This window comes from Carcharodon carcharias, chromosome 28 (genome assembly GCF_017639515.1).
Source record: "Carcharodon carcharias isolate sCarCar2 chromosome 28, sCarCar2.pri, whole genome shotgun sequence".
Classification (NCBI taxonomy): domain Eukaryota; kingdom Metazoa; phylum Chordata; class Chondrichthyes; order Lamniformes; family Lamnidae; genus Carcharodon; species Carcharodon carcharias.
Genome location: NC_054494.1, coordinates 2,539,471 through 2,553,607, shown reverse-complemented (window position 1 = coordinate 2,553,607; position 14,137 = coordinate 2,539,471). Strand labels below are relative to the sequence as shown.

Below are 14,137 nucleotides of genomic sequence, written 5' to 3'. Positions count from 1 at the left end.
GATGTGGGCGTCGCTGGCTGGGCCAGTATTTATTGCCCATCCTTAATTACCCTTGGGAAGGTGGTGGTGAGCTGTCTTCTTGAACTGCTGCAGTCCATGTGGTGTAGGTACACCCACAGTGCTGTTAGGGAGGGAGTTCCAGGATTCTGACCCAGCGACAGTGAAGGAACAGCCGATATATTTCCAAGTCAGGATAGTGAGTGACTTGGAGGGGAACTTCCAGGTGGTGGTGTTCCCATTTATCTGCTGTCCTTGTCCTTCTAGGTGGTAGTGGTTGTGGGTTTGGAAGGTGCTGTCTAAGGAGCCTTGGTGAATTCCTGCAGTGCATCTTGTAGATGGTACACACTGCCACTACTGTGTGTTGGTGATGGAGGGAGTGAATGTTTGTGGAAATGTTGCCAGTCAAGTGGCTGCTTTGTCCTGGATGGTGTTGAGTTTCTTCAGTGTTGTGCGAACCACACTCACCCAGGCAAGTGGAGAGTATTCCATCACACTCCTGACTTGTGCCTTGTAGATGGTGGACAGACTTTGGGGAGACAGGAGGTGAGTTACTCACCGCAGGATTCCCAGCCTCTGACCTGCTCTTGTAGCCACAGTATTTACATAGCTAGTCCAGTTCAGTTTCTGGTCAATGGTAACCCCCCAGGATGTTTCTGCTGGAGGAATAGCCAATACTGCTCACAGCTGGTCTCCTATTCAAAGAATGTTGACAGGGGTAAGGAACCCGAAGGACTTTGTCCCTGGGGTGTTCTGAGCTCTCCAGAGTTACATTCCAGTAGAATATTTGTGTTAAGTTTTTAAATGATTGGAAATATTATCAAGTTAAATATTATTTGTGAACAATGATGAGATTTCGAGGGTCGAAGCGCCTGGGGATTTGGACACTTTTTTACCCAGGCTGTCCAGGACCCTTTAATTCTTTTCCATCAATCCTGCCAGGCTCTTTGAGCCAAAACATGTTTCTCGTTAAACTTATTGCTCAGAATGACTGCACTCCAAACCTTTCTCGCACTCCCAACGCCAGGTTCCACATCTGCTTCCCACCGACCTTAGCTCAGCTTTACCCACTCTACACCCTGGCTTCGGCCTAGTCTCTCTCAACCTCCATTCAATCTGCCTCCTCAGTTAGTTTGTGGCCAGTCAGAACCTGTGATTTTAAACTCCTCAGAGGCACAGACAGTGAGCTTGACGTGGGGGTTGGTGGAATGGGCGACGCCAAGGCCAGAGACCAGTTGTGGGGGGGCGGGGATAGCTGCGTGTTTGTGGTGTGGGTGGGGTAGTCATGTTGGAGGCCAGACATCGGGAAGGCTGGGGTAGTGAATGAGTCTGAATGTGTCGGCTGCTTTGAGTTTGAATAATTCCACATTGCTAATGAGTCTCTGGGTAGCAGCTTTAACTGTGCAATGGATGTAGAGCCAGCTCTCAACGGGACAGGAACTTCCCCCATCGTAAACCTGCTAAAGTCAAGGCCCAGCTAAAGGAATCTGACCCCAGTGATAGTGGCAATGAACCCAGGTCAGCCCCTCTGTGCCAATTGTTAACCCACTTGAGCCAACAGCTGATCCCACTACCCCACCCCACCCCCGCAGCCCCCGCAACCCCATCCCAGCCCCCAGCCCCCGCAGCCCCACCCCACCCTACCCCAGCCCCTGCAACCCCACTCCAGCCCCCGCAACCCCATCCCAGCCCCCAGCCCCCGCAGCCCCACCCCACCCCACCCCAGCCCCCGCAACCCCACTCCAGCCCCCGCAACCCCATCCCAGCCCCCGCAGCCCCACCCCACCCCACCCCACCCCACCCCAGCCCCCGCAACCCCACTCCAGCCCCCGCAACCCCATCCCAGCCCCCGCAACCCCACGCCACCCCAGCCCCCGCAACCCCACTCCAGCCCCCGCAACCCCACCCCACCCCAGCCCCCGCAACCCCACCCCATCCCAGCCCCCGCAACCCCACCCCAGCCCCCGCAACCCCACCCCAGCCCCCGCAACCCCACCCCAGCCCCCGCAACCCCACCCCACCCCAGCCCCCGCAACCCCACCCCAGCCCCCGCAACCCCACCCCAGCCCCCGCAACCCCACCCCATCCCAGTCCCCGCAACCCCATTCCAGCCCCCAGCCCCCGCAACCCCACCCCATCCCAGTCCCCGCAACCCCATTCCAGCCCCCAGCCCCCGCAACCCCACCCCAGCCCCCGCAACCCCACTCCAGCCCCCGCAACCCCATCCCAGCCCCCGCAGCCCCACCCCAGCCCCCGCAACCCCACTCTAGCCCCCGCAACCCCATCCCAGCCCCCGCAGCCCCACCCCACCCCACCCCACCCCAGCCCCCGCAACCCCACTCCAGCCCCCGCAACCCCATCCCAGCCCCCGCAACCCCACGCCATCCCAGCCCCCGCAGCCCCACCCCACCCCACCCCACCCCAGCCCCCGCAACCCCACTCCAGCCCCCGCAACCCCATCCCAGCCCCCGCAACCCCACGCCATCCCAGCCCCCGCAGCCCCACCCCACCCCACCCCACCCCAGCCCCCGCAACCCCACTCCAGCCCCCGCAACCCCATCCCAGCCCCCGCAACCCCACGCCATCCCAGCCCCCGCAACCCCACTCCAGCCCCCGCAACCCCACTCCAGCCCCCGCAACCCCAGCCCATCCCCCACCCCACCCCACCCCACCCCACCCCACCCCAGCCCCCAGCCCCCGCAGCCCCAGCCCCCGCAACCCCAGCCCCATCCCAGCCCCCGCAGCCCCAGCCCCACCCCAGCCCCCGCAGCCCCAGCCCCCGCAACCCCACCCCAGCCCTCACCCCACCCCACCCCACCCCAGCCCCCACCCCACCCCAGCCCCCGCAACCCCAGCCCCATCCCAGCCCCCGCAGCCCCAGCCCCACCCCAGCCCCCGCAGCCCCAGCCCCCGCAACCCCACCCCAGCCCTCACCCCACCCCACCCCACCCCACCCCACCCCAGCCCCCACCCCACCCCAGCCCCCGCAACCCCAGCCCCACCCCAGCCCCCACCCCACCCCAGCCCCCACCCCACCCCAGCCCCCGCAACCCCAGCCCCACCCCAGCCCCCGCAGCCCCAGCCCCCGCAACCCCACCCCAGCCCCCACCCCAGCCCCCGCAACCCCAGCCCCACCCCAGCCCCCGCAGCCCCAGCCCCCGCAACCCCACCCCAGCCCCCACCCCACCCCACCCCACCCCAGCCCCACCCCAGCCCCCGCAGCCCCAGCCCCACCCCAGCCCCCGCAGCCCCAGCCCCCGCAACCCCACCCCAGCCCCCACCCCACCCCACCCCACCCCAGCCCCACCCCAGCCCCCGCAGCCCCAGCCCCACCCCAGCCCCCGCAGCCCCAGCCCCCGCAACCCCACCCCAGCCCCCACCCCACCCCACCCCACCCCACCCCAGCCCCCACCCCACCCCAGCCCCCGCAACCCCACTCCAGCCCCCGCAACCCCACTCCAGCCCCCGCCCCACCCCACCCCACCCCAGCCCCCGCAACCCCACTCCAGCCCCCGCAACCCCACTCCAGCCCCCGCAACCCCACCCCATCCCAGCCCCCACCCCACTCCAGCCCCCGCAACCCCACTCCAGCCCCCGCCCCACCCCACCCCATCCCAGCCCCCGCAACCCCACTCCAGCCCCCGCAACCCCACCCCATCCCAGCCCCCACCCCACCCCACCCCAGCCCCCGCAACCCCACTCCAGCCCCCGCAACCCCCACAACCCCACCCCACCCCAGCCCCCTCAACCCCACTCCAGCCCCCGCAACCCCACCCCACCCCAGCCCCACCCCAGCCCCCGCAACCCCACTCCAGCCCTGACTGCCCCATCCCCCCACCCCAGCCCCCCCACCCCAACCTCAGTTGCCTTCCCCGATTTTTACAGTGAAGGTTATTGTGAATCTCAGTCACTGTTCGAAAATATTAAGAACCACTGAAGTATTTACTTATTTAAAATGCTTTTAATTTTTGTATTAATTTGTATAAGTTTTGAACTATTCCATTTGTTGAGAGATTTGAGATGTTTTTACTGCTGTTTTTTATTAATTTGCACAAAACAAAAGCAATAAATCTGTTGTGTGATTGGTGGTTGTGTCTCCTCTCGTCCTTTCACATTTACCACCTCACTTACCCCTGCCTGCCCTCCCACAGTGACCATCACACAGTAACCGGGGAGAGCGTGATGGGCGGTTTGTCAGTGATATCCCCCCATCCCAGAGGTGGATGATCCATTTCAACCTCCTCCAGAGCTCCTCAGCATCAGGAGTCAATCTTTAAGCCAATTCGATTCACTCCAGGTGATATCAAGAAACAGCTGAAGGCACTGGATACTGCAAATGCTATGGGCCCTGACAATATTCCGGCAATAGTACTGAAGACTTGTGCTCCAGAACTTGCTGCACCCCTAGCCAAGCTGTTCCAGTACAGCTACAACACTGGCATCTACCCGGCTATGTGGAAAATTACCCAGGTATGTTCTGTACACGAAAAGCAGGACAAATCCAACCCGGCCAATTACTGCCCCATCAGCCTACTCTCCATCATCAGTAAAGTAATGGAAGGGGTCATTAACATTGTTTTCAAGCGGCGCTTGCTTAGCAATAACCTGCTCACTGATGCCCAGTCTGCGTTCCACCAGGGCCACTCAGCTCCTGACCTCATTACAGCCTTTGTTCAAACATGGACAAGAGCTGAACTCCCGAGGTGAGGTGAGAGTGACTGCCCTTGATATCAAGACAGCACTTGACCAAATGTGGCATCAAGGAGCCCCAGCAAAACTGGAGCCAATGGGAATCAGGGGGAAAACTCTCCACTGGTTGGAGTCATACCCAGCACAAAGGAAGATGGTTGTGGTTGTTGGAGGTCAGTCATCTCAGCTCCAGGACATCACTGCAGGAGTTCCTCAGGGTAGTGCCCTTGACCCAACCACCTTCAGCTGCTTCATCAATGACCTTCCTTCCATCATAAGGTCAGAAGTGGGGATGTTCGCTGATGATTGTATAATTTTCAGCACCTTGTTCAACTCTGATACTGAAGCAGTCCGTGTCCATATGCAGCAAGAGCTGGACAACATTCAGGCTTGGGCACAAGTGCCAGGCAATGACCATCTCCAGGAGGAGAAAATCTAAACCACCCCTCTGAGATTCAATGGAATAGAGAAATGGGTAAGCCAATCGGGCCCTAGTCTGTCCCACCATTAACAGCACGAGGTAGAGGATACAGAAACTCGAGAGAGTCTAACAGTACCTTTAACATTATAATGCTCCTGTGAAGGACCTTATTAAGCACAGTTCAATAGAGCCATATCAGATGACCAAAAATGTGGTCAAAGAGGTGGGTTTTAAGGAGTGTCTTAAAGGAGGAAAGTGAGGTAGAGAGGTGTAGGGAACATAGGAACCTAGTTGTAGGCATAGGCCATTCAGCCCGTCGAGCCTGTTCTGCCATTCAATGTGATCATGGCTGATTGAACACTTCAATGCCTTTTGCCCACTCTATCCCCATAACCCTTTATGTTATTGTTAATCAGAAATCCATCAATCTCTGCTTTAGACATACTCAGTGACTGCGCCTCCACAGCCCTCTGGGGTAGAGAATTCCAAAGATTCACAACCCTCCAAGTAAGGATATTTCTCCTCACCTCGGTCCTAAGTGACTTCCCCCTTATTTTGAAATTGTGTCCCCCGGTTCTAGACTCCCTAACCAGGAAAATCCCTCACTGATTTCCAGGTTCATGCCCATTCGACCTTGCTGATGTCACCCACCTTTCCTGACCATCCGGCAATAAAATCTTTAGTATCACTAAGCCCTAAAGGTGTAAGTGATTCCAGTGAGCCTGGGAAATATATTCCCTGTGACAGAGATTGACAAGGAGTTGGGATGAGTGCAGGATCGGAGTGATTGGGGAAGATGTGTGTGAATCTATTTCATGCAGTCCGACTGGACCTTGGATGGAGACAGACACAGATGGCAGCACCACTGAAGGAGTTCTTCAGTTACTGCCAACCAGACGGGAACATTCCCCTTGAGAGATGCATGTCCCATTGGAGAATACGAGAAACTGTCAAAATATACAACCAGTTATCATACAGCACAGTAAAAACTCACCTAGGCTGCCATTTCCACTCCATTAGGCCAGAGAATACGCTTAGAATGACTCATGTTTGGAATTGCAGACAAATGGAATTTCATTTTTTGAAAATGGTCATTGCCTGTACCTTGTGTGGTGCGAATGTTACTCGCCACTTACCAGTTCAAGTTGAATATTGTCCAGGTCTTGCTGCATATGGACAAGGGTTGCTTCAGTGTCTGAGGAGTCACGAAATTTACTGAACACTGTAACATCAACATGCATTGTCCACTTTTCATCACTTTACTGTTGATCAAGAGTAGACTGATGGGGTGGTAATTGGGCAGGTTGGATTTGTCCTGCTTTTTGTGTACAGGACATACCTGGGCAATTTTCCACATAGCTGGGTAGGTGCCAGTGCTGTAGCTGTACTGGAACAGCTTGGCTAGGGGTACGGCAAGCTCTGGAGCACAAGTCTTCAGTACTATTGCCAGAATATTGTCAGGGCCCATAGCATTTGCACTATCGAGTGACTTCAGCCATTTCTTGAAATCACATGGAATGAAATGAATCGAATTGCTGAAGACTGGCATCTCTGACGCTGGGGACCTCTGGAGGAGGCCGAGATGGATCATCCACTCAGCACCTCTGGCTGAAGATTGCAGCAAATGCTTCAGTCTTATCTTTTACACTGATGTGCTGGGATCCTCCATCATTGAGGATGGGGATATTTGTGGAGCCTCCTCCTCCAGTGAGTTGTTTAATTGTCCAACACCATTCACGACTGGATGTGGCAGGACTGCAGAGCTTAGAACTGATCCATTAGTTGTGGGATTGCTTAGCTCTATCACTTTCTGCTTCCACTATTTGGCTCACAAGTAGTCCTGATTTGTTGCGTCTCCAGTTTGGCACCCCATCTGTAGGAATGCCTGGTTCTACTCCTCGCATACTCTCCTACACTTGTTTTGAACCAGAGTTTGGTCACTTGGCTTGATGGTAATGGTAGAGTGGGGGATATGCTGGGCCATGAGGTTACAGATTGTGTTTAGTACAATTCTGCTGCTGCTGATGGCCCACAGCACCTCATGGATGCCCAGTCTTGAGTTGCTGGATCTGTTTGAAATCTATCCCGTTTAGCACAGTGGTAGTGCCACACAACACGATGGAGGGTATCCTCAATGTGAAGGTGGGACTTTTCCTCCACAAGGACTGTGCAGTGTTCACTCCTACCGATTCTGTCATGGACAGATGCATCTGCGACAGGTAAATTGTGCAGCCGAGGCCACGTAGAATTCACGAGGGATAAACCACTCACAGGCTGGCCGCAGACCCAGTCGAGCAGCTACGTCCATCAGGCCTCGGCCAGCTCAAGCCACTTTGGTGATGGACATTGAAATCCCTCCACCAGAGTAGGTCGGGCAGAATTTTACACCGGGGGATTTTATGGTCCCGATGAATTCAATAGAGGCTGAAGGCCCTCTCCTGCTCTGTGATTCTGTGAACAGACTATTGAACAGCTCGTTACATTTTACGCCCCCCCACCCCCTAACCACAACCCTCCAACAAAGCAGGGCCATAAAATTCCACCCATTGTGTTCTTCCCACCTTCGGTGCTTCCTCCTAGTGGTGTTCAACATGGAGGAGCACTGATTCACCAACTGAGGGAGGGCGGTACGTGGTCATCAGCAGGAGGTTTCCTTGTCCATGTTTGACCTGATGCCATGATACTTCCTGGGATCCAGAGTCATGTTGAGGACCCCCAAGGCAATTCCCTCCTGACTGTATACCACTGTGTCACCACCTCTGCTGGGCCTGTCCTGCTGGTGGGACAGGACATACCCAGGGATGGTGATGGTGGTGTCTGGGACATTGTGGTTCCATGAGGGTGCCAATGTAAGTCTGTTGCCTGACTAGTCTGTGAGGCAGCTCTCCCAATTTTGGCACAAGCCCCCAGATGTTAGTAAGGAGGACTTTGCAGGGTCGACAGGGTGGGGTGTGTCTTTGCCTTTTCCAGTGACTAGGTCAATGCTGGGTGGGTGGTCTGTCTGGTTTTATTCTTTCCCTTTTCCATGACAGTTTGATACAGATGGACCACATCGCTGTGGGTCTGAATTCACATGTTAACCAGGCCAGGTAAGGATCACAGATTTCCTTCCCTGAAGGCCATCAATGAATCAAATAGGTCTTTTATGATAATCCAGTAGTTTCCTGAGCCCCATTACTGAGACTAGCTTTTTATGTCAGATTGATTAATAATTGAATTTAAATTGATTTGAACTCCTGCCTCTAGAGCATCAGTCTGGACCACTAATGCAGTAACATTACCAATGTGCTACCTGGTTTAATGTTAGCTGATCTGTAACTCACTGATTAGACAACTACACAGTCTTTGCTGGCGAGAAAGCTCAGCTTGGAACAGACATCATTAACTAAAATGATAATGATGAAATGATTGGAACACCCTCTACTGGTGCAGCAGTAATACTCACTCAACAACTAAACACTGAGCAAGGAGTGTTTAATACTGAAATGTTGTCAAATATTCAGTGATAGTGTAGGAGGAGATGATGGAAAGTTGATAAGACAATAGATGCAGTCCAACATATCCTCGTTGTGTACCAGTGGCTTTAAGGAATAAGTGAATGAAAGCCTGAATGGTCAGAGAGGACATCATTGCTCCTGTAACAATGCTGACCTTATGGATTAGTTTGAAGGTGATCGTACCGAAGGAGCACAGCAGACTACGTATCTGTTGAGATCTTAAAGACTTAAAAAAAAAAGCCCACTAGTGCCAGCATTCTGCTTTGCTGAATATTGAGGATGTAGCTATGTGCCTACTCGCTGCTAAAGTTTTCACAATTCTCAATGTCCACAGCGGGTCTGGGCATGAGTCTCAGAACAATCTCATATCTAAACACGTTCCACACACTTTATGGCCAATATCGCCAGAAATGTGTTTCATTTAGGATCAGCTCAGAATCAGAAATCTTCCAATACAAGATGGTGGAAGGGCTGGAGGGGTTAGAGGTGATTTTATAACATTTGGGTTTGGAGACACATTCGAAGAAGCAACTTGAGCCCATCACACCTGAAGCTTTTCTTCATCGATGCAATGAACGAAGTGTAGTGTTAAACATGAACAAACTTGAATCTTGAAATGCCATAGGCAAGAACCTTTTACAGGAGCCGCTGCTGCAGGAAGAGAACTTTCTGCTGATCAAAGTTGAAGCAATTTTCAAACATTGACACTGATTGATTTACCCAGGGATCCAGAATCGACTTGCTCAATATCTGAACAAGTTTCTTCCATATCACAAAACCGCAAAGAGATATGCTGCAGAGGGATTAGAGTGGTCCTGGGAAGGTCACAAGTATTAGCATTGCAATGACTCCAGGTACCAGTCACCAGTATGCCAGTCTTTCACTATTACAATCTCAGGGAAAATACCAGTCTCCAAGGTGCTGCCCCTCAATCTGGATTTGCAGCAGCATTGATGCAGAATGGACAACCAGTCTTCTATGCATCAAGAACATTATCAGAAAAGATGTGATACGCACAGATGGTTACGTTGAATGGCCTGCTTAGGGTGCAGAATATCCCAGTAGCCACACTTCACTTGCTCAGTCACTCAGGTATGTTTGTAACTAGCCCTAGGTAAGCCCTCTGCTTGGTCCTCGCTTGCTAACTTTGAACATATCATCACATAACGGCCTTGACATTTGAAGGCATCAGGCTCTTTCACAAGTCGGAAACTTGGATTACCAAATTTAATAAACAGCAAGGATAATGGGAGTAGCAGCAATGATGAGATGCATTACAAAAGTGACAGGAGCACGGTGACTCAGGTCCTCCAGTTTGCAGCAGGCATCTTGAGAAATAATTCCAAAAGTTACCAGGACCAAGAAATTTGAATATCTGCCTGTTAAAACTTCAAAATAGTTGGAAATCATTCAAGATGTTTGTATTGATTTAAGCAGCTTATGGCCCCACACTTGGGACACGCCAGATTGGATAGAAAAAGCAATTGATTACAATGTATAAAGCTGGCTTCTCAACTCTCGATTGTGACAGAATGACAGAGTGAATACCATTCTCATCCTGGCCAAAAATTGTCACATTACTTAAATACACAAGCAACCACCTGATCCAGCAGAGCTAACCTCTCGAGTGCCATAACCTTTCCAGTCCAGCATGTCACTGAATCTGTTTGAATATCTAATCTCTGTACTGACTCCATTTCCTAATCGTCAGAGACAAGATTCCTTGCCAGGGCTATTCCCCTTTTCCATTCTGACTGGCCTTTGGATATTACACAGCCAGGAATCTTTATTTTACAACCTTGATTATCCTGTAACCATGTCTCTATAATGATGAGTATATCAAACCCATTTCTCTCTTATTTGTGCCGCTAGTTCATCTTGTTGCAAATGCATTGTACAGAGAGCTTTTATTTTTTTTTAACTATTCTTCTTTGCACAGGCCTATTACCGTTAAACTCGGTCCATTCCTGTCCCATTCTGCTTGACCTTACCCAAATCACTACACTGTTGCCTTGCCTTTTCTCTTTAGATTTCTAAAGCGCCCCTCAGCTGACCCACTGCACTACTGCCCCAAATATTCTTAAGAGTTAAGCTTGGCAACCATTTTGGTTTTCTGGAATTTCACATGTCGTGCACAAAGAGTGGGCCTATAATCATAGAAGGTGATTTCATTATAACGTATAAAACTCTTTGAAGGCTTGACATGCTAGATGCTGTGGGCCTTTCTCTTGGGTGGGGGATCCAGAAGTTGGGGTTACAGTCTCAAGATAAGGAGTCCACTATTTCAGACTGAGATGAGAAATCCGATCATCGTGGGTTGGGAATCTTTGGGATTCTCTATCCTAGAGAGCTGTGGCTGTTTAATTGGTGAGTATATTTAAGGTGGAGGTCAAATGTGTGGGCACTAAAGGACTCGAACAACCTGGGGATAGTATGGGAAAGTGAAATTGACGTAAAAGTTTGGCTATGATCCCATTGAATGACAAAGCAGACTCAATGGGCCATATGGGCTTGGTCTAGTTTCACCAACACATATTTATACAGTACCTTTGAGATAGTAACATGTCCCAAGGTGTTTCACGGCAGTGTTACAAAATAGAATTTGATACCCGGTGATATTAGATCAGATCATATAAAGCTTGGTCAAAGCAGTAAATTTTAAGGAGTGTAATGAAAGATAAGCAGTGAGCTTTAGGAAGGGAATTCTAGCAGTTCGGCCTTGACAGCTGAAGGCACAGCCACCAATAGTGGAGCGATTAAAATCCGGGATGCTCAAGAGGCCAGAATTGGAGCAGTGCAGAAATCTCAGGACTTGTGAGGCTGGAGGAGGGTGGTGAGGTGGGCAGGATTGAGGCTGGAGGAGGGTGGTGAGGTGGGCAGGATTGAGGCTGGAGGAGGGTGGTGAGGTGGGCAGGATTGAGGCTGGAGGAGGTTGGTGAGGTGGGCAGGATTGAGGCTGGAGGAGGTTGGTGAGATGGGCAGGATTGAGGCTGGAGGAGGTTGGTGAGATGGGCAGGATTGAGGCTGGAGGAGGGTGGTGAGGCGGGCAGGATTGAGGCTGGAGGAGGTTGGTGAGGTGGACAGGATTGAGGCTGGAGGAGGTTGGTGAGATGGGCAGGATTGAGGCTGGAGGAGGGTGGTGAGGCGGGCAGGATTGAGGCTGGAGGAGGTTGGTGAGGTGGGCAGGATTGAGGCTGGAGGAGGGTGGTGAGGTGGGCAGGATTGAGGCTGCAGGAGGTTGGTGAGGTGGGCAGGATTGAGGCTGGAGGAGGGTGGTGAGGTGGGCAGGATTGAGGCTGGAGGAGGTTGGTGAGGTGGGCAGGATTGAGGCTGGAGGAGGTTGGTGAGGTGGGCAGGATTGAGGCTGGTGAGGTGGGCAGGATTGAGGCTGGTGAGGTGGGCAGGATTGAGGCTGGAGGAGGTTGGTGAGGTGGGCAGGATTAAGGCCAAGGAGCAATTTGAAAAACAAGGAGGAAAATGTTAAAACTTGAGAAGATGCTTAATCCGGAGCTCATGTAGGTCAGTGAATGAATGGGAATTGATGCAAGTTAGGACATGGGCTGCAGAGTTTTAGATGACCTCAAATTTACGGAAAGTTGAATGTGAGAGACAGGACAGGAATTTGCAGCAGAATAGTCAAGCCTAGAGATTAACAACCACATGGATAAAGGCTTCAGCAGATGAGCTGAGGCTGGGGTTGAGTAGGGTGATGTTATTTTTTATGCTGATATGAATTCGCAATGAGATTTTTAATCTGTGTACCAGCCTGAACAAGTCATGTGCTTTCCAATGAACATCTGCATCCCAGAGCAGGGAGTCACTGTTACATGAAGATAAGGAATATAGAATTGGCAGGAAACGCCTGCATTCACTGAACTCCCTTTTAGTGTTAACTGGAAATAATAAACTCCCAGCAACTCACAGCCCAAAGAAAATGATCAACACAAATATCGGATTTAGGGCAGGTTTTATTGACAAAGCAATTTACACACATTCCACTAGATTAAAAGATAAGTTTAACAAACCAAGGTAATGGTTGGCAAACAGATCAGCAAACATTTTATATTCAAAAACACTAATATTTCAGAAACTCTGAACATGCAAGCCCATGCCATTTAGACCATAGTTAGCAAAGCAAAACTCAGTTAGTCTTCAAGTAGTAAAACTGCTCAAATCAAACTTGAAAAAATTATACATTAATTCTCACTTTCACAACAATTATTGCACTGCTGCATTTTCCTTCCAGTGTACATGTTAGGGACTTACCGTGATACGCAACCTGTTGTCTTGCAGCTTAGTTAGCAGCCTGCCACAACTCACCACCAGTGGGGTTGAAGTTAAAAGCATTTACAGATCTACTCAATCACCAGAGGGCAGTTAGATTGTTAATAGTGAGTCTCAGATACAAGACTATAAGGAACCTTTACAGCTTGTTGCAATAGACACAGTTCTCTGCCTAATGTAGCAGGATATATTGCAAGCTAACAAAACAGAAACATATTTGATGAAAGAAAAAAGATTCTCATTTTAAAACTATTATCTTCTTCATCCCGAAGCTGATGCCCATCAGTTCCAGATATGACGTTTGCAATGTTCAACTGCCTGTTGGAAAAGTAGATATTATTAGAAATCACACAGTCAGTGATCAAAGGCAGTATTGACTCTGAAATGCTGTTCCTTCAGGTACTAAATCAGAGTGCTGGCTGATACGAGCGTGCTACAGTGTTCTGTCCAAGCGGCCTTTATCCAGCAGCTGAATTTGTCGACATGAGAACACCAAGAGTGAATTTTATCGAGGTGCTGGTGGTCATTAAGGTTAACAACACACTGGTGTTGAAGAAACACAAAGGACATGGGATGGAACTTCTAGCTAGAGAGAAGGAGAATAGACAGCTTCATGGAACTTTAGCTGCAGAGGGTGCTGACTGCCTGTAATGGATTGCCTAGTGAGGCAGGCTGGGCTGATCACTGATATTTTAAAAAGTTCAACTGATAGATGACAGGAAAATCAATTTGAGAAATGAACAGGAGGCAAGCTGTGGCAGAAATGGTTCAGACATACACGCATCCATGTTTCAACCAAGATGGCAGCAACAGATTACTCAACTATGTGTAGCACCAGAGGCAGGTTCAACTCAACTCTGCTCTCCCCAGTGCCTACCAAGCTTGTCTGTGGCCAGCGAAGACTCGCTATGTGGCCCCTGGAGTAACTGTCCAAAATGTTAGTAAGATGGGTAAGTGAAGCTGTAGATTCTGCAAGGGGCTGCTCCTCTAATCAGAGGCTAGTAAGTCTACCGGCAGCAATGTGGGAGAGGCAGTGAATTTTCTGGGAAGAAAGAGGCTCTCGTGGGGGCTGGGAGAGGGAGTGAGTAGGGCGGGTGCACACACGGGAGCCAGCAACAGTGCAGGCAGGTGCATGCTTGGGAGTGAGAGAGTCAATGTGCTTGTGGGAGTGAGTGAGAGAGAGAGTGGGTGTATGTGGGATTGAGAGAGTGGGTGCATGGGGTACAGAGCGAGAGTGCGTGTCTGCCTT

At 51.5% G+C, this 14,137-nt stretch overlaps 1 protein-coding gene across 2 annotated transcripts in view; it reads right to left on the bottom strand.

Moving 5' to 3' along the window:
* Nucleotides 1-12,554: 12,554 nt before the first annotated feature.
* LOC121270771 (prosaposin) overlaps nucleotides 12,555-14,137 on the bottom strand; it is a 66,578-nt gene continuing 64,995 nt past the window's right edge. For both annotated transcript variants that reach the window (XM_041176199.1, XM_041176200.1), the window contains one exon: nucleotides 12,555-13,206. In XM_041176199.1, coding sequence (XP_041032133.1) covers nucleotides 13,171-13,206 — 36 coding nt within the window. In that variant the 3' untranslated portion in view covers nucleotides 12,555-13,170. The remainder of the gene's footprint in view (nucleotides 13,207-14,137) is intronic.